Source organism: Prionailurus bengalensis, chromosome B1 (assembly GCF_016509475.1).
Source record: "Prionailurus bengalensis isolate Pbe53 chromosome B1, Fcat_Pben_1.1_paternal_pri, whole genome shotgun sequence".
Lineage (NCBI taxonomy): Eukaryota > Metazoa > Chordata > Mammalia > Carnivora > Felidae > Prionailurus > Prionailurus bengalensis.
The window spans coordinates 99,691,786-99,717,171 of record NC_057344.1 but is presented as its reverse complement, the minus strand read 5'-3'; the positions used below and the strand labels follow the sequence as shown (position 1 = coordinate 99,717,171).

Below are 25,386 nucleotides of genomic sequence, written 5' to 3'. Positions count from 1 at the left end.
CTCTCAAAAATGAATAAACATTAAAAAAAATGTTAATGAACAAGGAAATCAATAGGATTGGATTGGTTCCAAAAATCACTGTGATAGAAGACAACTTTGATCAATACACTTTCATATGCCAGTAGTATACCTATTTCATTAAATATGCTGAACTTAGTACTCTAATAAAAATGTAAAAATAACTTAGATAATTGTTACGCATGGATAAGGTGTAAGAATGGAAAATGAGCAAGATAATTCTTGCTCCCAAAAGCTCAGTTTAAAAGGCACTAATCTGAGCAATATAAATGATCTTTGGTAACATGAAGAGATTTTTCAATGACCGATTTCTTTAATACACACATTTATTAAAGAAATCAGAGCAACAAAGTACGATTATTAAAATAATATTTTTTGGCAGAACTGTTAATTAAAAGGTGTATTGAAATGCAGTCTTTATGGTATTATCATAATATCTTTGGAAGTCTTATATGTGAACTCTAAGTATTATTTTTGGTGCAATGCTTTGTCAGGGTTTATGCTATCTAGGTAACAGTATTACTTGAGGAGTTTAATTTTGGGGTGTCAGTCCCACACAGATTAAAAGACAATAATGTAAATATGTTGTCACTAAAAAACAACTAATCAAGTACTATTTTCCTTGATACATCTTCTTTTACTATTTTATAGTTTAGATTGTAGTCATTTCTGGAAATGAATATTTATGACTGCATCTTTTAAGAAAAAGAAATTCTTTGTAGACATTTTAACAACAGTAACTTTTGCTGATATCTATAGAGAATTTAGCTAGTTTCTTTACTTGTAATATATACCCACCATCTTTCTTCTTAATGATCAATAGTTTCAGTGGCATTGATAAAACAAACCTTCCCAGAATATTTTCCCTTAATTAATAACAAAAAGATTGTTTTTCATTCTTATTTACTAAGAACCATTTTATGTAGGTTGAAGGAAGGTTTTGAATTAAAAAAATGTTTTATGTTTTCATCCTGATTCATTAATAACCACTTTATTTAGTTTGCAAGAGGTTATGAATTGAAGAAAAAAATTTTAATTGTTGTTGATATAGTGACCTCAGTGAAATTATTGATTTAACTGGAGAATCAGTTCATAAAGGACCTTGCTATTTTAATCAATTCCTTAGCCTTGACCGTAACATATTATCTTCATAATATCATTTTCAATCAGTGAAATGCCATGTTTTGTAGTTATATCCCCACATATGTAATGATTTGATAATTGATATTGCTAATTAATGATTGCTCATTGATTATGTAGTTGTATTCTGATTTATTCACTTAAAAACTTAAAAATGAATCCCCAAGATATAATATTATTCTTGCTGCACTGTAGAATAAAATCATAGCCTGCATTCTACAGAAAAAAAAATCAGAGGAAAGCATTGTACTCATTTCATAGCAGCTCTTTACACAGTAAGGTGGTTTTTTTGTTTGTTTTTAAGTGCCTATTTATTCAGCAAGCTGAATTATCAAGGACTCTTCCTTTAGCATAAAGAAGTTTGGTGACAATACTTAAAGCCATATTTTTATATAACTTTTAACTTTATTGAGCTACCAAAAGGCAGGCTATTTTTAAATTAACTGGTCATTAGCCCCCTTGATCTCAGTCATGTTTTTGTTTCTGAATATAATCATCCATTTACCAGGGTTTCACTCCTAGGGATCAGGTGTCTCAACCAAGAAAGTCACTATTCTGAAGGACTTTAAATGGTTGAACAGAGGTGGTGTCAGAAGACAATACCTATGGTTCAACCATTAGCTGCAGCTGATGTTTTGTTATGAAGAAGTCAACCACAAAGTTACAACTGGCCTTGTAATTGTAGCAGGTGAAACCACATATGTTTCTGAAACACCAGCTATCTAAGCACAAAGGTCAGCATTTGATAGGCAGGCATAAAATATGCAAGTGCCTTATCTTCCTGGTGTAATGTTTCTTTAATCATTAAGGATAAATTTTCACAAACTTTCAGAATACATACCTTGAACATACCGCCTGGACTTAAATTATCGAAGCTGTTATAAGTTTTTGTTTTATTTTTATTTTAAATATAGTTACTTGTGAAGGGAATTTTCTGAGTTCAAAATGTGGTCTTATTTTATTTTATTTTATTTTATTTTATTTTACTTTATTTATTATTTTACTTTATTTTCCTTCATTTTATTTTTGCAAAATGAATATTTAATGCAATTATTTTGATTGTTTCAGGTTTAAACAAATGTAAGGATAAATGTAAACACTAAAGGGGAAAATACTAGCTTCTGTACAGGAGTTCTTGGTTTGTCTTTTAAGAGAATGGAATGTATTTTTTAACATACACATGTTTTTGGGGTGCCTGGGTGGCTCAGATGGTTAAGCGACCAACTCTTTTTTTTATTTAAAATTTTTTTTTAATGTTGATTTATTTTTGAAATAGAGAGACAGAGAGTGAGTGGGGGAGGGACAGAGAGAGAGGGAGACACAGAATCCGAAGCAGGCTTCAGGCTCCGAGCTGTCAGCACAAAGCCTGATGTGGGGCTCAAACCCGTGAGCAGCAAGATCATGACCTGAGCCAAAGTTGGACACTTAACTGACTGAGCCACCCAGGCGCTCCAAGTGACCAGCTCTTGATTTCAGCTCAGGTCCTGATCTCACAGTTCATGAGATTAAGCCCTGGCTGGAGCTCTGCAGTGACAGCTCAGAGCCTGCTTGGGATTCTCTCTATCACTCTATCTCTCTGTCCCTCTCTGTCTGTGTTCTCTCTCTCAAAACAAAACAATAAACTTTGGGGAAAAAAGATATAAGCATGTTTTTTAGCTTAGGAAAATATTTTAAAATCTCAGAATTTTAAAATAAAATTAAACCACTAATAGTCACTGTCTACTATTAAAGTGATCTAGTTTGCACAGAAAGAAGTTTTTAAAAATTATAAAGTCTTCAATCTTGTTTCCCAATATCTTCTGTAAACTTTTAATTTTTGATTCCTGTGTTTTGTATAATAACATTTCAAAACAAATTTTATTGAATCTTAGTCCAAAGAAGGCAAGACTCTTAGGTTGGTGGCAGACCCAAGAGTGAGCCAAGCACATGTTAGAGTTTGGAGTCATCAGAAGGATGGTAACTGCCAAGGGCAAGATGGCAGACAGCTCAAAGAATTATCCTAGGTGCGGGAGATAAACCTTTTGGAATCAAGATACCAACAGTGTGTTTTCCCAGGGATAACTGTAAATGTTTCTATTTGTACATATTTCTATTATCAAACTCTACTTCTTCCCTGCAAGAGATGTGATCTGTCTTGTTTTCTTCTGTATTTCTAGTGACTAACTTATGTCTGTTATGTGATAGATTTTAAAATATAGAATGGATGAATACTGGAATCAGTGACAGTCTCATAGGCAAGCAGGGTTCATAGTCCTGAAATTCTTGGTTGGTAGAAACATGCTACAGGGGATCAGGAAAAGTGAACGGATTGCAGGAAAAGACTTACCTGAGCTAAGGAGTTCATACCTCTCTTTCTACATAAATCATTACCGCAGGCTATTGAGAGAGCTTAGAAAAAACCATGCCAAAAGCTTTTTAGGAATATCTAAGGTATTGTGGAATAGCAAAGAGATACTGGACAATTAAGAGAAATATCCATATTTCCACCCCCCAGCCTGAGAAAGAAATATGGAGGTCTTACCTTTTTGGTTGGCAAGCTGACACTGATTTTAGGAAAAACGATAGCCTGACTTATTAAATGGGTGCTATGTGATATCCAAAAAATAACTATTGCATATATCAGAATACAATGATGAAATGTTCTAGATCTGTTTTTATAACTGGCTGATTATAGATATATTCAGAAACGTTTAATTTTGAACTCATTAATATTGAACTAAATTTATTCTTTCTAGTAAAATGGGGAAGGTCTTTCTTTACCTGAAATGATGGAGTTGGACAAAATTTCATAGAGCATGCATGACAAAGACTTCTAGAGCTGTATATAGGGATCAGTAGTACAGTCTTATTTCTTCTTAAAATTTGACAGAGATAAATTTGTTGGCTGACCCAAGATTATATGGCTAGTTAGTTCATATGTAAGTGATTCAGATTCCAGATATAAATAATATGCACATTTATGAAAATGTATTTGTATAGCTGTGACATACTTTTCAAATATGATTCATTGTGTTTATTGAACATACACACCTACACATGAGAGAGACAGGTTTGTCTAACAGTAGAGAAAACTTATGTGCTAGCTCTGTGTCATTGGGTAATTATTTAACCTCTTTAACTCTAATTTCTCTAATGAGAAGATAGTAGTATTTTCCTCAAAGGCTCTTTCGAAGATTTTTAAAAATGTGTGTGTGTGTGTGTGTGTGTGTACATGTATAATCTAAAACTATGTCTTGCACATATGTTAGTTATTTTGTAATAACTATTAAAATATACAAAGGTGTTCAATTTATGCACTCACCATTTATAATGAGTGTAATGAGTAAGGTACCTTTCTGGAACACCCAACATGCTTCTAGTGCATGGTACTGTTTCCTGATGCATCTTTGATGTCATATTTAATTGGTGCCAATATGGATTATCCTCACTCTCAGTTTAGTGTTCTTCCCTAAACACACACACACACACACTCATATACACTTACATAAACATACACTCATATATGCACATTCTCACACAAATATACTTAGAAAACTCTCTCTCTCCTTCTCTTTCTCTCCCTCTCTCTCTCTCTCTCACACACACATGCACAATCATATGCAAGGTTGGAATCTTGGTTTACAATTAGATTCAGTCATAAAATTATAGATGAAAGACAATTTAGAATTGAAAAAATTTCTATTAAGCTAAAAAGTCAGAGTTAAGTTATGAGGTATTTTGGTTAGTTATCTCTTATTCTTCATTTATTTTCCTACAGTATTTTGAGTACAGTGCACACATATAATGTGAAGATAATTATTAATTTCTAAAGAACATTGATGATTATGTTTTTGGATGACCATTGGGTCATTTATTCTTAAATTCACATTTTCAGGCTTTTGAAATACGTATATGCATATGTATGTCAAAGCTCTTCCTACATGAAAACTTTGTACATATTCAATATGTTTCAGAGATGAACAGTAACTTGTATTTTTTGAATTTGGCTTTTAGGACCTGAAATTCTGATTTATTAAGTCATTTTCTCAAAGTCTCTCCCTAGCTCTACAGAACTCTGAGGTCTGTGGTCACAACTTGAAAACCAAGAATAACTTTTTCAAAAATATTTTTAAGCTTGATTTATTTATTTTGAGAGAGAGAGAGAGAGAGAGAGCGAGAGCACATTGCATCAGGGGAGGGGCAGAGAGGGGGAGAGAGAGAATCCTAAGCAGGCTCCACGGTGCTGGTGTGGAGCTGGATGCAGGACTCAAACTCATGAACTGTGAGATCATGACCTGAGCTGAAACCGTGAGTTGTTTGCTTAACCAACTGAGCCACCCAGGTGCCCCGAGATTAATTTCTTATTAACCACTTCCCTCTGGCCTAAGCATTTTGCTGGCCTCATTGAAGTCTAGTCATCATAAAGTGCTCGAAGACATATATATAATATTATCTCAGTTTTAAGATGAAGAGACTGAGACCCAGATAAATTAAGCACTCAGGTTTATCCAACTAACTAATAAGTTGGGGAGCCAGAATCTGAATTTCAGTTTTTCTAATTTGAAAATCCAGGTTATTTACAAATGTGCAAGGCAGTTGGACCTTGGCTGCAGTTGTACATACTGTGGACATTTTCTTTAAAGGAAGTGGTACAGAGAATGATGTGAGCCCAAACTAGAAGTGCCACATTTCTAACCACTGAGACTGACTGTTTCAACAATACCCTGGACTAATTTGAGTCATTTGTTATGATCAAAACTCTCCTATTAAAAGGTGCAACTAGAGGCATAATAATTCTCTAGTACTTAATTTTTATATTGTTTCTTGGGGAGGGAGTTATTTTTATCATTTGCTCATCCATTTATTCATCTAGCTCTGCTCTATTTCCCATCCATTCCTTTTCGGAGAATAAGGACAGTCTCCCTCTACCCCATCTCTACCTCTTCCCAGAAAAAAAAAATCAAAATTCTTTTGCTCTCTTCTCTTTCTTCATATTCATCTCCATCACTCTTAGATCTGATGGAGTTTTTACCGTGGAACTATAAAAGATGACATTTCATCCCATGAGAAAAATGTCTTGGTTATATCCGAGCTAAATGGATGGATGGATTTTTCTCCATGACTTAATTTTGTGACCCAACTGGGGAAACTTGCAGTTTTATTAGCAGCTGTCTTCCCTTACTTATCAGATATTCAGCTTTTAGCACCTAGCTCAAAAGAGAAAACACATGGTTTGAAGCTATTATTTAGACTTCACAAGTCTTTGCTTCTAAACAATTTTTTCCTAGAGAGGGAAACAAATAACTCTGACTAGGATCTTTCAAACAAAGCTGTTAATATTTGCCATCTACATAAACACGACATCAGAAAGGAATGATTATTTAGCTTCAGTCACATTAAAAAGTGCTGGCAGTAGTGGGAAGGGAGAGAAAAGAAGATGAGTGTATTTTTCTTCCCCACAGGTTGGGAGTTGATTTTAAAGGGGAAAGTGCTGAGGGTTTCTTAAAACAAAATGTGAACTTCTTTGTTTCCCCCAGACATTGCCAATATATAAACATTTCAGGAAGAAATTCTACATCTCATTTGTGTCAGGCGACATTTCATGGTTGAATGGCAGACGGTCCAAAGTCTGGGCAGTTCTTCAGTGGTGCACAAATCGGGATTAAATCAGCAGTTGATCAGTGGGCCTTTTCTAGTATAAACTCCAAGGCAACCCTTTGAAATGAGTTTCACTTGGATTTTATATTTTTTTATAAGGATTTCATAGCTTTCTCTAGGGTATTTTCATTGTTTGGATGTTCTGTATAAAAATTCTGTTCTTTTTGGAAGGACTACCTAGCTAGTGGGCTCTTAGTATACATTTTAATTAGCACCTTGCAGACATGTGGGGCTTTCATGCGCTATTTATTTCTCTCCTTGTAGGTTGAAATAACGCTTCAAGATATTAATGATAATCCACCAGTATTTCCAACAGACATGCTGGACCTTACTGTGGAGGAGAACATCGGAGATGGCTCTAAGATCATGCAACTGACAGCCATGGATGCTGATGAGGTAACTCAGAGCCTGAATTCATTTTGAAATCTAGTATCCCAGTGGCCTATCAAGTTTCTACCATATATTGACCACTTTTTAAAAAAGTTTTTTTTAATGTTTATTTATTTTTGAGAGAGAGAGACAGAGCATGAGCAGAGGAGGGGCAGAGAGCTGTCAGCACAGAGCCCAACACGGGGCTCGAACTCACGACCTGTGAGATCATGACCTGAGCCGAAGACGGATACTTAACCGACTGAGCCACCCAGGCGCCCCTATTGACCATTTTTAATACCTAATAATTAAGGTTAAGCATCGTGTACTCTTTTTCAAAGAATATTAATTGTTGATATGTGATATAAGAAAGATTAATTGTTGATATGTGATATAAAATTACCAGGAGGTAATTTTCCTTTCATCAGTAATTCATTTTTCAGTTAGTTGCTGGTTGCACTTTAGATTTCTTAGCCAAATTATTTTAATTTCACAAATAGTAAAAATATCAAACAGCCATATTTTTTATGCCTTTATCATTCCAATTTGCTATCCTAGCAGCTAAGGATTGAACTTTTATTTGTATTTGGCAAAAAGCTGATTATTTAAAATTAAAATATTTTAAAAACACTATTATGTAGTGTTTTACTTAATTTGCATATATCTATAAAACAAAATATACGATTTAACAATAGCCTTATACATTTTAAAGACATTATCTAGGCAAGCTAACGATTTTTCAAATCTGTTAGTAAACAGAAATTTCTTATCTAGTAGTAAATGTAAAATTTGGGAACACAATTTAGATTACTGTCTTCTATATTTATATTTCAAGTTTAGCTAGTTAATTTCCAAGCTCCAAATGGCATAACAACTTATAAAATTTGTAATTTATCTTTTTCCTGTGAAAAAAGCCCATTGCTTCCTCTCTCCTTCTTGCTAGGTAAAGAAATTGATTAATGTGATGGTGTTGTGGAAAGAGAGATAACCTTCCCAGACACCAGTATCACCTTTCACCTTGAGCTAACCCCAACACAAACCAGAGGACTCAATTTTTTTTGCCCTCAATTAAACTTCAGAAATATCTTCAAACTTGATTTTTGATCTAAGAGTAAGATCTCCATAAATTTATTTCTTTAACTTTAAAAGGTTAATAAATAAAAAACAGACTAATTTAACAGCTAATACAGAAATGTAATGATGTAGTTTTTTTTATAAATTTTGCCAAAATCTAAGGAAAAGTAAGCAAAAAAACCCATAAATATTTAGATAATTGTAGTTTTCTATTTAAAAAGATTTGGTGTTTTAAGTTCAGTATATTCTACTCAATTTTATAAAATGTTAAACAACAAAAACTCAACAAGTAAAATTAGAATTAAATTGGCTTCATTCAATGATTCATGAATCAGGCAGGGTCTCATCTAGCAAGAGAAAGGAACTCCAACAAGCTGTAGAAAAGAAAAAGTTTTTAAAGGCTGAATGGGGTGGAAAAAGGAAATTCTTAGCAATGGATGCGTTGTTTTGAGCAAGGTCACCTTCCTAAAGGGAACAGAGGGATCTATTGCTCCTATTACCTCACCAGTGCTGACTAGGTAATTCCATTTGGACTTGGTAAAAGTTACATTTCTAGGGAAGTTGAAACTGCAGTTAGATTAAGTATTACAGTCTCAGTTCATTGCCATGAGATTTAGCATAAGCAACTCCATTTTGGGACAGCTGTCTCCTTTCTACCAATTCCTTTCTTTTGATTTGACTCTCAGTTAACTGCAAAATATGATCAAAATTTAAGGCATCAGCACCACTCACAGATCCCACTCAGTTGTTCCTACAGCTTTTGTCAATCCTTTGTGTGGCATTCATAGGTCATGACACTTTTTTTTTTTTTTGCTTAATCTCTGTGAAGCCCATGACTTCAGGTTATAATTTTAAGTTGTTCATTCTCTTCATTCCTTTTCTGATGTTCCAGTCTTACTTAGAGAGATCATTTGCTTGGTTACTAGCAGTGCCAAACATGCATTTAAAAATCTTCAGAGAATACAATGTGCCAGGGAGATTACTATGATTATTACATGCAAGATAATTTCTAATGTTTAGAAATTACTTCATAGCTTGGTCCCCAAAACCAAGCCAATCAAAATTAAATAAGTAAAAGAAAGACCCTGCTGAAGGAGTCACCTTTCTAAGAGGCAAGTGTCTTGCTCAGTGATTTTATGTAACTGAGTTTCCATTTCTCCAAAAGTGTGCAGCAGATGATATTAACCACAGCACAGACTTTGCTCAGCTAAAAAACATTCAAGGGACCAACTTTGTTCAGAGAGTCTAAGGACTTTTGTTGGGCAGCTATTGTCTTTGCATACTGTATAGTACTTTCAAGAGTCAAGGAAAGGTTTCTAATCACAGCCTCATTTATATTTGCTCCCAACCAAGGAAGTATGGCCCTGCAAAGAGAAGTGAATCCTGAATCATTAATTCTTTCTGGTAATTCCTTTCCAGCTCAACAGTATAAATCTAGGGGAACCGACCAGTGAAGTGTCTTTGTGGATAGTTAGGAACACAGTTAGATAACCTAAGAGTCATTGCCTGGCTATGCACCAGGTACTTAGGCATTCATAGGTCCAAGGAGAATGATAACCACCATAGAGAAAAGACAGATATTATAGGGGCATAAACCATTCTTGATAAGGTGACACTGTTAATGGACAATAATGGATACAGAGGAGCTTTTAATGACAAATCCAGCAGCCTAAGAGGCAAAGTCTCCCTTCCTTAGCAATGGCCTGGGAAATACTGATGATGGCATTATTTTTCTAGGCTAATGTCAGATTAAATGAAAGAAAGAAAAAAAGAGAGAGTTTTATGTTTAGTTGGAATGTGAAGTCTTGATCTGGCATCTTGGGAAGAAGCCATCTACCTTGATGTTGGCTATTTCTCTTCCTAGTCAATTTGACTTTGGAGGTCTCCTGCATTTGTGCAAGACCAGTTGTCAAGTGGAGTTTTCTTTAATGTGAGTTATTTTTCTGCAAGTCCCTGGAGTGTGGTTGCCATCTGGGTAGTGAGAAGGACCTGATACAGTCTTTCCCAAGGAGTTTGAAGGGAAGTCTCATTTCTTAACAAGTTTAAATCAGAGGATGAGAGAGAATTGGTAAATTGTAGCCAGATATTTGAGGAAGCTACAATGCAGGATCTAGTATTTACATGTGTATAACAAAACCTCAAACACAATTAACAGTCTAGAATCTAATCCAATAGAATCTAGAATCCAGTAACTACAAAAATGCAAACATACTTTTCTTTCTACAGTTACTCCCATTTTTAAAAGATAATTGCAGTAAAACTAATTTGTTTGCATATTTACATAAGTGCATTATTTATGATTATTTACATAAGTGCAACCAAAATAGCGGTTGCCCCTATAAGCTATTCTTTTTAAAATTTATTTATTTATTTTGAGAGAGAGAGAGAGTTCACACAGGTTGGGGAGGGGCAGAGAGAGAGACAGAGAGAGAAATAATCCCAAGCAGGTCAACGCAGAGCCCAATGCAGGGCTCAAACTCACAAACCATGAGATCATGACCCAAGCCAATATCAAGAGTCAGATGCTTAACCAACTGAGCCACACAGGTGCTCTGACCATATAAGATCTTTTTTAAGATTAATTTGCTGAAACCTTGGAAGCAAGGTACAAAGACAATTTTCCAAGGGGATATCTTGACTCCATAAAGTCAACCTAGTTCCTTAAAACTGATCATATCTGAATGTACACACATCTCTCTCAAATATGACATTCTAGTAAAAGCCTTGACTAGACTATTTCCAATTATGACTATTTCCAATTATGTCCTGTTAAAAGAGAATGGATCATCATTGAATTTATGCAAACAAATAACAATACTGCATGAAACAATTATATTGCCAGAAAAATAGCTTCTGAATTCTGGAGAGATCAGGTAGAGAGAAAAAGCAGACGTTTCATCTTTAGTTACAAAGGTATACTTTACCAATCTGCTCTAGGCCATAGTAAAAAAGAAAAGCAAAATAAGAAAAGAAAAGAAAAGAAAAAAAGTTTTCTTATATCTATTAAAACAAAACACTAAAGAACTGGCAATGTTTTAAACAAAAGTCATGAAGAATTATGATCATTCTCCTTAGTTCATTTAGTTCCATGTAATTAATACTTGTTCTAATTGAATCCAGTTTTTTTTTCATTAGCTCTGGAAATTCTTGCCCATTTTTTTTAATTTTAAATTTATCAGAAATCAGTATTTTAGAATACTTTCCACAAGTCTTCTTAAAAATTAAACACTTTTGCCAAAGCATCAGAATGAAATAACTGTCTATAAATCACAAAAGACTTAAAAATGGCTGTGATTAAAATCTGGTGAGAGGTCACTACAATGTAATTCACAAAGAAATATGCTTATTTCTATGTGTAAAATATTAAATGTAATTTTAATATAATAACTAGCATTATGACTGAAAACATTCCAAGACATATTATGTTTCCAGGAATTTTATATTATTTCTGGAACACTTATATATCTATACAAATATAGCATTAAAAATTCTTTAGTATTATTTCTTATTTGACAATAATTTAATATATCAATTAAACTTAAATACTTTAATATCTTTTTATAAAGAGAGAGATCATATCTTTTGAGATATTTCAGGGACCCTCTTGAAAATCCCAAAGTAATTCAAGGTCAAAAAGACTTTGTTTAGAATTTTATTTCGGGGAAGTTTGTAAAAAAATATCAAAAAGGTTTTAAGATACTTGGGCAATTAAGACTATATGTCACTATGAAATAATATTCAGTTATTTATTTAACCAGTGACAATTGAAGACTTCATAAGCAAATATAGAAGTCTTCATGGTTCTGAGAAAAATTTAATCCTTTTAATATTGAGAGTCCTAGGTTTCAGTAACCAAAAACTTGATAAAAACAACATGGGAAATTATTTTGACAGAACATAGAATTCTTGTTTTTTTTAGGCATGTTACTTTGAACAGTAAGGAAAATTCTTTTTATAATCACTTATCAAGAATAGACCACTGGACCAAGAAAATTTTGTCTTTTTAACAGACAGGAAACAAAATTCTTTTTTTTAAAGTTTATTTATTTTGAGAGACAGATACAGCACAAGTGGGGGATGGGGCAGAGAGAGAGGGAGATAGAGAATCCTAAGCAGTCTCCTCACTCTCAGTGAGCCCAACAGGGAGCTTGAACTCATGAAACTGTGAGATCATGACCTGAGCTGAAACCAAGAATTAGATGCTTAACGAACTGAGTCACCCAGGCGCCCCCAGAAAATAAAATTCTAATTTTGCACCAGCTTACTTTTGTTATTAGAACTCAGTTGCTTAACTAAATTCATTCCAATCTTAACCAGTGTTGATCACACATGAAATTCCTTTCCCTTGTTTTTAGTAGTTTTAGTTACATATATTAGAATTTATAATGGTTAGAAGCCTTTGATTTCTAATGGAAACTAAGAAGTAAGCAATTATAAACTGTCTTTTACATTAGCATTCTATGGATTGGCAGATTTACACTTTTTATAATTTCTAGAAACATGTACTTCCTCATAGAAAATTTCTCAACACAGCATAAACATGTTCACTAATAGACCTAATTATCTTTAGTTTCTCTGTAAAAGGAAGCTGAAAGTGGATAAGCTCATGTTCAATAACTAATGTTTTAGTATTTTGCCTTATTTAGAAATGATCTGGATATTCAACGAATATAACTTGACTCATCATTTAACTTAACCAAGTAAAACTTTAAGGTTTCAAGTTACCAAAAAGATTTGAGGAAACTAAAAAAATTACCTAAAAGTTTTTATGCTACTTATATCTATTTTATTTACCGTTTCTTAACAATTACATTTAGATTACTGATGAAAATTTCATCATGACAAGTTATTTTTATTGCTGACAAATTTTATAAGGCAGATAACATGACCTTATTTGATTAATAAATCCAAGTAAAATAAAATTTGCATGACTGTATTATATTCAATGTTGAAAAGTCTAAGGACATGTATATTTTAATTAACCAACAAACTTGAATTAGCTTTATTACTGAATATTTTCCTATATCACATGGATTTGAAAAGCATTTGAGTCAGTTTTCATTGTATTTTTGAATTTTTTATGAATATTAAATTTGTATAAGCACATATTTGCTTAAGTCAAATAAATATAGCTTTGTTCACAAACTAATTTTAATAATACTATCTGGAGGTAAAGGTGGTGGAATTCTCTACTCCCAGATGGTATTATTAAAATTAAGTTTAATATATATTATACATATATACTCACATAAATATAGAAAAAAGACACATTATAGCTTCTATATACTTAAAATTTCCCATTAGTTCAAAATCTAAATGACCTTCTCCCCCTTTTTTATTCTGATAAGAATTACCTCCCCAAAGTTTATACATTAGCACTTACATGTCAAAGGCACAGTGAAAATGAGAGTTTAAGATAAATAGGGGATTCTTTGGGATGGGTAAAAAAGAGTAAGTGAACCTTCAACTGTCTCTAGAGCTGCATTTTTAGTTCTGCAAAGATTTGTAAGATAAGGACAGTTGCTCTCAATTCTTCAAAGAATTGGATTGCAACTTAAATGACATCATAGGTTGATTTACCCATAAATTCTTTTACAAGGGCTTTAGAAGGGTTTTCTTTCCTTCTGGATTCATAGTTTTATTTTAGTGTAGGGGAGAAGGCCTAAAAAAAATTCTTTCAGGCCCTACAATTTGGCCAATTTCTGACCACAGAACTACTTTGTAGTTTTTAGCTGGAACAGACAGTAAATATTTCTGGCAGTATTGAATAACCCCTGGGAATGAAGAGGCATCCCCGAAGAGGATGCATAAGATATTTTGTTTTCCTCCTTATACTGGGCACTACAGACAGAGATCTGGGAGAGCTGACTCTGGCAAGAATTCTTACCCTTAGCTGGCTTCCGCCAGTTTTTCCAGGATCCATCTGTAGCATTTTACCAGAATTTGGCAAGGTTTTTCATTATTTTAATTTAGGTTTTCCCTTGGCTGTTTAAGAGAAAAACAGCAGTTTACCAGAAAATCCCTCAGAGTTCCATCAACTTTGGGAGATCCCCATTAGCAAAGAGCCCTCCTTCAAGAGTAGACATGTGGTGTCTTTAGGGTCATTAACTTGGCATACTTTTGCTTTTGCTTAAGGGAATTCAGACACAGGATTACTAGAATGAGTACTCAAATAAAGGAGAATAGAGGGAAGCAGTGAGACTTACATCAACCTTATTTTTTGTTGTTGTTGCTTTGTTTTGTTTTTAGGTACCTTTTGTATCTTGAATTTTTCATTAACCTTTTGCAGCAAATCTTCTAATGAAGCTATTTTGGAATTTGGAGACTTTTGGAGGTTTTTTGTATGCCAATTAAATAGGTATTCCATTCTGTTTCTTTGATTTGGGAGTCTTAGCTTTTAAATACACTTCTTAAATGATCTTACCTAATTGGAACATTCCTCATAATGGCCACTGTAATTCTAGGTTATAATTACTTTGAGGGCTGGCAGCAGTTTGGCGGGACCCTAGCTGCAAAGGGGGTTTAACCCACATTTTTTTGTCCAGCCATATCTAGCTGGCTAATTGGGTGTGACCCACTTATCTGCCCCACCATATCTTGGGGCTCCCAGGGTGACAGATACCAAGCCAAGTTCTCAGAACACAAAACAAGCTTAAGAAGATTTTGCTATTTTTGTAGATGGTTATTTCTTCCAGGATCATAGTTCTTAGACATAGAATAAACAGGTGTGCCAGAAAGTAGCAGAAACTCTTTAGATTTTAGACATCCCACTTTATTATAATTACTTTTTTCAGCTAAGCTTTTGGGTCTCTCGGAGCCAAACTAATACCTAAAAGGGATGTGGCTCTGGGTTGGTGACTGTGCAGTGTTTCACAGTGTACCTCATTGCATGGAAATTTGCTTGAGATTAGCAGATGGCTTAGTGTCCTTCTAACTCATTCCATGACCAACTTATTCTAACAGACGAGTCTTTGATTTAGGTGGTAAGCATATACAATAGCTTTTAAGTGCTTGACCCATGCCCACCAATTTTTGCAGTTTTTTGGCCTCTGAGATCCCTGTTAACAATAACTTTTATCTACACAAAACAAGACAAACATGTGCCTCCTAACATGCCAGCAGCAATCAGATGTTACTGCAGACTGGCCAAGAGAAGGCCAGGAAATTATTAGCAAATGTATTGTTTTAGGCAAGGTCACCTTCCTGAGGGGAGCAGAAAGGGTCTATTGGGTGGATTATCTCACTAGCCCTGACCAGGTAATTCCATGTTGACTGGTTAAAAGTTAAATTCCTCAAGTTGTTGAAACTGCAAATAGATTAAGTATTAAGTCTTGGTTTGTTAACATAGGGCTTAGCACAAGGGACTCTGTTTTGGACCTGCTATATACTTTTTAACAATTAAGAATTTTTCTTTCCTCATTCCAGCTACCTTAAAAGTTATGTGACTATATTATTATTTATAGCTATGATATATCAGCTATTATTTAGTAAATACTTCATTTTCTTAAAACTCTTCATTGATAATATATATTTGGCTAGCTCAATTCATAAAATTTGATTAACTTTTATTTAGAAAAGTAGTAAACCTATGATCCAGCAATTACACTAGTAGCTATTTACCCAAAGAATAGAAAAAGAATAATTCAAAGGGATACATGCCCCCCAATGTTTATAGCAGCATTATCAACAACAGTCAAATTATGGAAAGACCCCAAATGTCTATCAACTGATGAATGGACAAAGAAGATGTGTGTGTGTGTGTGTACATACATACACAATGGAATATTACCCAGCCATAAAAAGAATGAAACCTTGCCATTTGCAATGACATAGGTAGAGCAGGAGAGTATTATACTAAGCAAAATAAGTCAGTCAGAGAAAGACAAACAACATATGATTTCAGTTATATGTGGAATTAAGAAACAAACAAAAAATAATCATAGGGAAAAACAAGAGGAAGGAAAACCAAGAAACAGACTCTTAACTATACAGAACAAACTGATGGCTACCAGAGGGGAGGTCGGTGGGAGGATGGGTTAAACAGGTGATGGGAATTTAGGAGGCACGTATTGTGATAAGCACTGGGTATTCTGTGGAAGTGTTGAACCACTGAATTGTACACCTGAAACTAATATTACACCGTATGTTAACTAACTGGAATTTAAATAAAAACCAAAAAAGAAAAAAAATATATGTGAAGAATCAAACAAAATAAAAAAGAAAAGGAAAAAAAAATTTAAAAAAAAGCACCCGTGGGGTGCCTGTTGTCTCAGTAGGTTAAATGTCAGACCTCGGCTCAGGTCATGATCTCATGGTTCGTGGGTTTGAGCTCTGCGTCTTGCTATGTCTCCCCCTCTCTCCCTCACTCGCACTCTGTCTCTCTCTCTCAAAAGTGAATAAACATTAATAAATTTTTTAAAGACAATTCACATTAAATAATTGTAACTGTAATGACTCTTATTGGTTATTCTTTCAATAGGAATGAGATAAACAAACTTCCTATATTTTAAGTGGTTTATTCAAAGAGTGAAGCAATAATCATGTTAATTATGATAAAAAATATTCTAATGGGATATGCTATTCTCTTAAAAACTGATTATTTGAAAGAGACAACAATACTATGATGTTCATAGTATTATAATTTTATATGCCCCTCTGTTTTTTCAAGTTATGACAAATAAGGTTTACTACAAATAAAGTGCTGCCTGCCTGTTTATTTTTCTCCATCTAGCTTTGCTGTGTGTGCACGTGCATGCATACTTGCCTTCAAGTTTATCTTTTGAGATGTTTATATTTACAATGAGATCTGAGGAAAGCTGGGAAGGTCCTTATGTCTTTAGGTATTTATATCAAAATTATTTTAATGCACTTTGTTTTATTTCTATTGAGCTTATTTTTTAAGTAAAAAAAAATGTAAGTAACTGTGTAGGTGTTATCACTTAGACATCCTAGTATTAAAAGCTACTGAAATGTAAAATGATGATATCTAGGATAAGTAAGAAGTGCATTTGGGGTGAGACAAGGTGTGGAGTTAAATGGACAGGAAAGTGTAAGGTTGTACAGAAAAGGGAAATGGAGGTTGAGTTTTATGCCTGAAGGCATAAAAATCACCAAGTACTTTGTAATCAAATCTCTTGATGGGGGGGGGGGGGGAAAGGCAGGAGAAGATGGGAGGGAGGAAGGAGGCTTACCTACAACTTTAAAAGAAAGGAAGATATTTCTGTAAAACTGCTTTTGGACTATTATGTTTTTAAGGATTAAGCTCATGAGGTTGCTTTCCTTCTTGAATATGTTTTTTCTTAAAAAATTTTAGGAGCCTTTAAATGATTGCTGACTCTGTCAACTCATGACATGAGGAATCAACATTTCTTTGGCCCTGTGCCAGCTGGAATGGCTACCTCAGCTTTCTATGGCATTCAGAATCTGGTTGTTTCCTTTTTTGAGTGGCTTGCAAAAAATTAATATTAATGCTTTTAGATAAACCTTCATTCTATTTTCTACTCTATCCTCAGCTTTTTACCTCTTAGTTGAATTTGAAAAAAAAAAATATATATATATATATTTGAAGTGTTTTCTCTCACCAAATCATGGCTGTTTTTTTCTTCCTCTAGTATGAATAGAATTCAATATTGAATGCAAGGAATTTCTTTTAGCTAGCTTTGCAGTCAGCATTAAATTGTTGCACAATTATCCAGTGGATTGGTTTTAAAAGATCAATAGAATTATTTAAAACACTAATATTATGTAAGTTATTAGCAAACTATGTGTCAATAAATTATTATTTATACACAATTCCTTAATGACTAAATCAAACATCTAAGTATTAGTATGTTAGAGAAACTCTAGTCGGGCACTGGAGAATAATGCCTGGGTAAAGGAATCAGTTTTAGGAAGCAACATGTACATGTTGAACTTAATTTAAATATCATTTGAAACATATGTTGGACCAAGATACACATCTTTCAGAAGCCCATGACTTTGTCAGTCTCTTGTTTCCTTTTATAAACAGAATTATTATGCTTGTAATGGGCCAGGATACTCAAGCTTTGTTTCAGAGTACCATACTTGTTTTTGAAAATACTACTTAAGGTTGTAAAATGCATTTGCAATTTATAGCTATTTACTTTTAGAATTCCTTCCACGTGCTTTTGTCTCTGTGGTTCCTCAGGAGAGTAGCATGTTTTCAACCAGCATTATTTCCACTGCACAGCAACTGAAATACGATATTTGTTTCTTGTGGTATTGCTGATACTGCATATTTTAGATATTAAATAAATAGACTTTTCAAAAGACCTAATTAAGTCATTACTCTTGGCCAGACATTTTCAGACATTCACTAGAGCTATTAATTCACTGCATCAGCTGATTTTGAATATAAAAAGATTGTTGTATCAACATATTTTGATGCCTTTGTTTCTGTTCATAAGAATTATTTTAACTTTAGGAGTATTAATTATGACTGTCACTATATAGACAGGACATATCTAAATTTCAAACCATTTGTGTAATAGCTTTAAGTTTTTTTTTTCTTTGCTTTCCCCTAATTTCCAAACACTTACCATTTTAATAGGTAAGAATTGAATGTAGCTGTTTTCATACCTGGATTGCTTTACTAGAATAATGGAACTCTTAGTGAAACAGAATAAATAGTACAGAATGTGGTCAGATTAGAAGTCTAAAATTCTTATTTGAATGTTTTTGTTAAACCATATAATTATAATAAATACGTTAGATACTCCATGTACACCTGAATATACAAGATACATGTGGTTTTGTGTTAAACTCAGCTATTCCGTTACCAAATTAAAACGTGCTTTGAGGCATTCACTTTACTAAATTTTAAGATTGGCTTGAAGAATGCAGTAGAAAAATATAGCCAATCCCACTGAACATGTATTTTGAAAGAGTATTTTTGTCTTTGGCTTATAGAAATCATACCCTTAGGTGTTTGGTAATGAAGGATAAAACACATCTAATCTGTGGAGGAAAAGATGTATGGAAACCGTGGGTGCTGTGGTCTCCCAGCATGCCAGACTTCTAGTCTACAAATCCTAAATTTCAGGTTTTCCCGATATCCTTCTTGGGAGTTCTTATCCCGGATATTTTGATAAATAAATTTCTAGAGCTTAGTAATTGTAAAAAAGATATTTATTTTATTTAAGTATATTTAAGTAAAAAAGTAATTGTTTGAAGTCAACAATTCCGACATTATAAGTCAGTGTCAACACTTAACATATACGTATTATAGGAAATGAGAAAACATATTTATTCCCTGCAATATATAGCAACTCAGTTGTATTTTCATTTAAAGTATTCATTTACAGGAATCTCAGTCATCAAATGAACTTAATCCATTATATAAAAACAGGAATAAAGATAACAGCTATCACTGTTATATGCTTTCTGAAGGATCATTCTAGGTATTTTACATGTATTAACTCATTTAATGTTCACAGTAGCCCTATGTGGCAGGTAATGTTATTATTCTGATTGTCCAAGTAAAGAAACATCGGCTCATTGGGGCTAAGTATAAGGACCAAGGTGGAGCAGAGATTCAACCCCAAAAACATCAAATCTCATCCAGTGCAGTATATAATAGTCAATGTAGTATTTTAATTATAAGATAATTAAGAAATGTCTAAATCAAACTGCTTATAATTTCAACATTGTACTGTCAAGTTTATATTTAATATATGTTTGAAAATACTGTATTACCAAATATGTTTTGAAATAATATATGTAGAATATATTTTAAAATACTAGGAGGTCGGCATTCCCCATCATCAAGTCCACATGGGTTCTTTAATTTTAATTCTTCTAAACTCCTTTATTTTTGACTTTGCTAATATCTAATCTTTCTTGAAACCTGCCCTTTAAACTCCGTGAGTGCCCATCAAGTGATGCGCTTAGGGCAGTGTTTAGCACTTAGGGAACACTGAATGAATGTACCGTTTTTCTCAACCCTTTCATGTCCCCTACTTTCTAGTTTAGATTTCATGTTTTGAAGGTCACAGCTCAAAGGTCTAAGAGAACACAAGAAATCACCTGCTCTCATTTTACAGAACATGGACTTGGAACTTCAAACCATATAGATTGTAGAAGGTTTCACCTTGAGGAAATGAAGCCCCAGTCCTTTGGACCCAAACTCTCCTCACTCTTTCCCTTCTCTGGCCTCTTCCCACTCTAGTCCCTCCTACATTATCAACAGCCTTGAAAGATTGCTTCCAATTAAGCCAAGATTAGTGTTTTCTTGGCCATAAAATTCAAACCAATTTGTGTTGCAGTTGAGATTCTCCAAAATATACCCATAACCAAACCAAGAGTTTGGTTTGACCTTCTTCTATTCTTCATTTAAACTCTTTCCTCTAACAAACTGTTTAACAATGAGTAAGCCAAACACATCATTTTCCTTTCTTCTGCACTTTTGCTTAAACTCAAATATTCCCTTAGACTTTGCTTTACAAAAAAAAAAAAAAAAAAAAAGAAAAGAAAAGAAAGAAAGAAGGAAGCCATTCTACAAACCCCAGTTCAGTCCATACACATTCTCCATTATTATCTTCCTTAAAGAAATCAATTTGGTTCTTACAGTGGTTATTTAAAGCCTCCCCCATTTAGTGCTTGCCTCATTTAATTACCTTCTCATACTGAATCAGAATGATCATGAGCTCAGAGTCAGGCACAGTTGGATTTGAAATCCATGCTAACTGATGCAGTGTGACTCTGTAAGTTACCTATCATCTCAGAACCCACTGTCTTCATTTGTGAAATGGCACTTCATGGAGTCGTGAACTGAAGTGAGATAATGCATACATAATGCTGTCACAGTGCCTGGCACAGAGCAAGCCTATAGCAAATCCTCTGGTCATGCGATTAGTAGTAGTGTCATTTGTATTTTCTGTCATTTGTATTTTTCTATGTGTATATTTTATGAGTTAAAAGATATATATCTTATACTGATGGCTGATATTTTCTGTTATTTAATGGATAGGTGTTGAAAGACTATGTAATATACTACTTTGGGTGGTTATCTTTTGAAATCTTTTAATATCTTATAAAGGAAAGCCCAAAGCCTCACTTTGTCAAAGACATATTCAACACAGAGAATGGTGCTCTTACTTTTCTACTTCTAACACGTTCAGATATGGGTCTTTTTCTTAGGGTGCGAATGCTCTGGTCACGTACACTATCATTAGTGGAGCTGATGACAGTTTCCGCATTGACCCCGAATCTGGAGATCTGATAGCAACCAAGCGGTTGGACAGGGAACGCCGTTCCAAATATTCTTTGCTGGTTCGGGCAGATGATGGCCTTCAGTCCTCAGATATGAGAATTAACATCACTGTCAGTGATGTGAATGACCACACACCCAAGTTCTCCAGACCTGTGTACTCTTTTGACATCCCCGAAGACACAACCCCAGGTAAGCGGCACACCCTTAAGTGTATTTTGCCAACGTCACTTTTGACTAAAATTATGGGATATGTAATGACTGCTCTTAAGTAACTAGTTTTTATTGTATACTACTAGGTATAAAAATATATGTGCTAGATATTTTAGTCTTTTAATTAACCTTTTTTGATATAGTTCCCAAGTGAATTCCTAGACTTTGGAGAACAAATGAAGTTAGCAATTCATCTAATTACTAATTACAAATATTTCTGTTTCTGAAAGTATTTGTGATGTGTTGTTAATTTTCTGTCAATGACCGTTTTGGTACTATTTTTCCACTTTATACTCTGTGATATTTTACATCCCACTTAAACATTTTATGTGTTAATATTTCTAAATGCTGACCTCTAAGAAACTGGTCATTTAATATATTGTACTTTGCTACCCCTGCATCCATTCTGAATTAATGTACTTTAGAAATGCATTTGCAGGACAGGACTGCATCTTTATTTTTAACATATTTTAAATTGATTACAAAAATTAAATGGATACTGTAAAAGTGCCTAATATACTTATAGTGTTATGTGTACAAAGCACAAAGAAAAACACATGAAAACCTGTCAATACTGCCTCTAACACTTAAAACCTGTGTGACCCAGGGAAAGTTAATTCATATCTCTTAGCCTTAATTTCAAGTTCCATAAAATGGAAATAATAATTCCTGTTGGAATTAGAGTAAAGGTTAATTTGGAGAATATATCATAGTGTGCTAACACGGGGCTTGGGAAATCGCAGGTACTCAATAAGTGTTAGTGGAATCTCAATCCTGAATTGTCGCCTTGCCTCTTTGAACATATTATGTTGTGATTGTTGAGTTTGAGTACTAAATATCCATATTTTCAGTGTGTGTACGCTTCATTTCAATTATTGGAAATTCTTATCTAAAATTGAAATTTTATTCTAAATTACATTTGGAATGATTTTGCGTAATAAGGCATATGTTACAGAAACTCATTTGACAAAGAAATTAAATATTTATAGACTACTTCTCACTGCAGTTTACCCTTCCCTCCCAACATGAGATGTGCATGTCCTTCATGAAATTACCATCACGTTTATTTCTGCCTTAATTACAGCAATGACCACATGAGCTATCAAGTGATATCCCCTGAGCATAAGTCTGAATTATTGCTTGGGACCCACACCTTTCTGATACTAGCAATGGGCCCCAATAGAAGTCATTGCAGTCACCAATATGTTCATGAATTGTTAGTGCCAAGCAGAAAAATAATGTCAGAAGTAGTATTATTTCTCCAGAACATTTACACTGCAACATAGAATTTCCTGCGTATTTAATATGCTATATATTTCATTAATATTTGGGAAGGTTGGTATCAGCATTAATGTAGAAATCTGCAGAATGTTGAGTTCACTCTATTTTCATAGTGATTCTCTGGTTAAAATGTTTTACTGTAATAATAAAATTTGTTGGTGTCTGCATATAGTCTCTGAATAATACCTTATCTCATTAATTTTAGACCATTAATTTATTTCTTGATAGGTTCATTGGTAGCAGCTATTTTAGCTACAGATGATGACTCTGGTGTGAATGGAGAAATTACATATATTGTGAATGAAGATGATGAAGATGGCATATTTTTCCTGAATCCAGTTACTGGAGTCTTTAATTTGACTCGAGCATTAGATTATGAAGCACAGCAATATTATATCCTCACTGTTCGAGCTGAAGATGGTGGGGGACAATTTACTACCATTAGGGTGTATTTTAATGTACTAGATGTAAATGATAACCCACCCATTTTCAGCTTAAATTCATATAGCACATCTTTAATGGAGAATCTACCTCTAGGATCTACTGTTCTTGTGTTTAATGTTACCGACGCAGATGATGGTATGTACTTTATTTTATACACTTAAAATTTTACTAGATATGACCTCAGATTTATATTATATTTATTTACTGTGTTCAGCTGTCACAATTTTTTAAATATAGGTCCAAAAAGGAATAGATTTATGATTTAATTATAGAGGATTAAAAATCTGAGTACTTTATAAGTTAAATTCTTGTAACAGTTACACAGCATGCATTGTTATCATTTCAAAAACTTTGTCTTCTGGGGCACCTGGGTGGCTTGGTTGGTTAAGCATCCGACTTAGGCTCAGGTCATGATCTGGAAGTTTGTGAGTTCGAACTCCACGTTGGGCTCTGTGCTGACAGCTCGGAGCTTGGAGCCTGCTTCGGATTCTGTGTTTCCTTCTCTCTCTGCCCCTCCCTTGCTCACGCTCTGTCTCTCTCTCTCTCACTCTCAAAAATAAATAAACATGAAAAAAAAAAACCTCTTTATCTTCCTTTTTTACAGTATTGTAGTTTAATAATGTAGAAGTCATAAAACAATTGTTTACTAGGCTTCTGTCAGATTAGTAAAAATATTTGTCTACATTTATAACTTTAACATATAAAGGATAAAATTTGGAAGCAAAAGGAAAACCAACATTTAAAAAAAATACTTAAGAATGCATAATTAGTTATATATTTCCAACAGAAAGCTTCTAATAATATTTTAGCAAGTTTTCATGCTTTGACTGAAAAGATGATTCAGATCTCTTTAACTTATGCTATATAATCAAGTTGAGATTTCACCTTAACTCTAGACTTTACATGTGTTTAATTTTATTTATTGCAAAATCATTTGGCAAACTTTCTTTTAAAATATAACTCTCCTGGCCTTTATTCTAAAACCTGTTTTGTAAATACACATATTATATAATATAGCACTAGAGATAACATTGTGCATATTATCAGTCTTTAACTGATATGTTTGGAAAGTTAATACCTTGTTTCCCCTTTTATTGGATGAGTTAGATGTCCTATCTCTTGAGAAAACAAGGGACAGAACTTTCAAGAGGAAATAGGTCTCGCGCCTGAGGATATGCCTAACAACATAGGCATATCAACCTTAATTTAGAATTTCCTGGTTCTTACTGACTTGGATGATTAATGTAATTTTGGAATACCATTGTATCTCAACATTCTCCTCTATACTTAGTTTCCTTTCAGAATTGTCTAGAAGTGTCACTGAGAAAGATATGACAGGCAAAAAGCACATTATTTTATATATGTTTCAATTCACAAAATTGGAAATACTTTCTTTAGAGTTCATTAAGTGCATTTTGAAGTTTTCCCCTTTTATATACAAGCACAGTTAATATTGGTTGCAGGTATATATCTAAAAAAGAAGTATCTGTAATTCTAGTACTACTACTATAGCTAATAATAACCAATATTTGTGGCATATTTACCATATAACTATATATATGGTATTGGCCTAAGAACATTGCTCACTCTATTTCATTTACACTAGCCCAGCTCTGTGATTGGCTCCAACTGGCATTTATATACAATTGAGCTTATTCCTAATTTTGGAAGTTGATGTCTGTATTATAACTTTCATTAGTTTACCTGCTGTCTGCATATCAATATCTTATTTGTCCTTATGACTGGTCCTGGCTTTTCTGTAGTGAAGAATTTTTTTGCTATGTTTCTTTGTGATTTATTTATTATGCACTAGAGAGTGACTGTTGCTTCACAGGACTGTGTGTTCCTCTGGATTAAATTTTATTTTTCCTCATACCTTCAAATACAGAGAACTGAACAATAGCAAATAAGAAACTTTCTTTGTGAAAGCCTGTTGGAATATTCCTAAAGCAATATATTACTCACAGCCATATATTAACCAT

At 33.7% G+C, this 25,386-nt stretch overlaps 1 protein-coding gene across 1 annotated transcript in view; it reads left to right on the top strand.

The window, feature by feature from the left end:
- FAT4 (FAT atypical cadherin 4) overlaps window positions 1-25,386 on the top strand; it is a 175,353-nt gene that overhangs the window by 69,405 nt on the left and 80,562 nt on the right. The window contains exons 2-4 of the mRNA XM_043568869.1: window positions 7,060-7,191; window positions 21,397-21,658; window positions 23,189-23,539. Of these exons, the coding sequence (XP_043424804.1) occupies window positions 7,060-7,191; window positions 21,397-21,658; window positions 23,189-23,539 (745 nt within the window). The remainder of the gene's footprint in view (window positions 1-7,059; window positions 7,192-21,396; window positions 21,659-23,188; window positions 23,540-25,386) is intronic.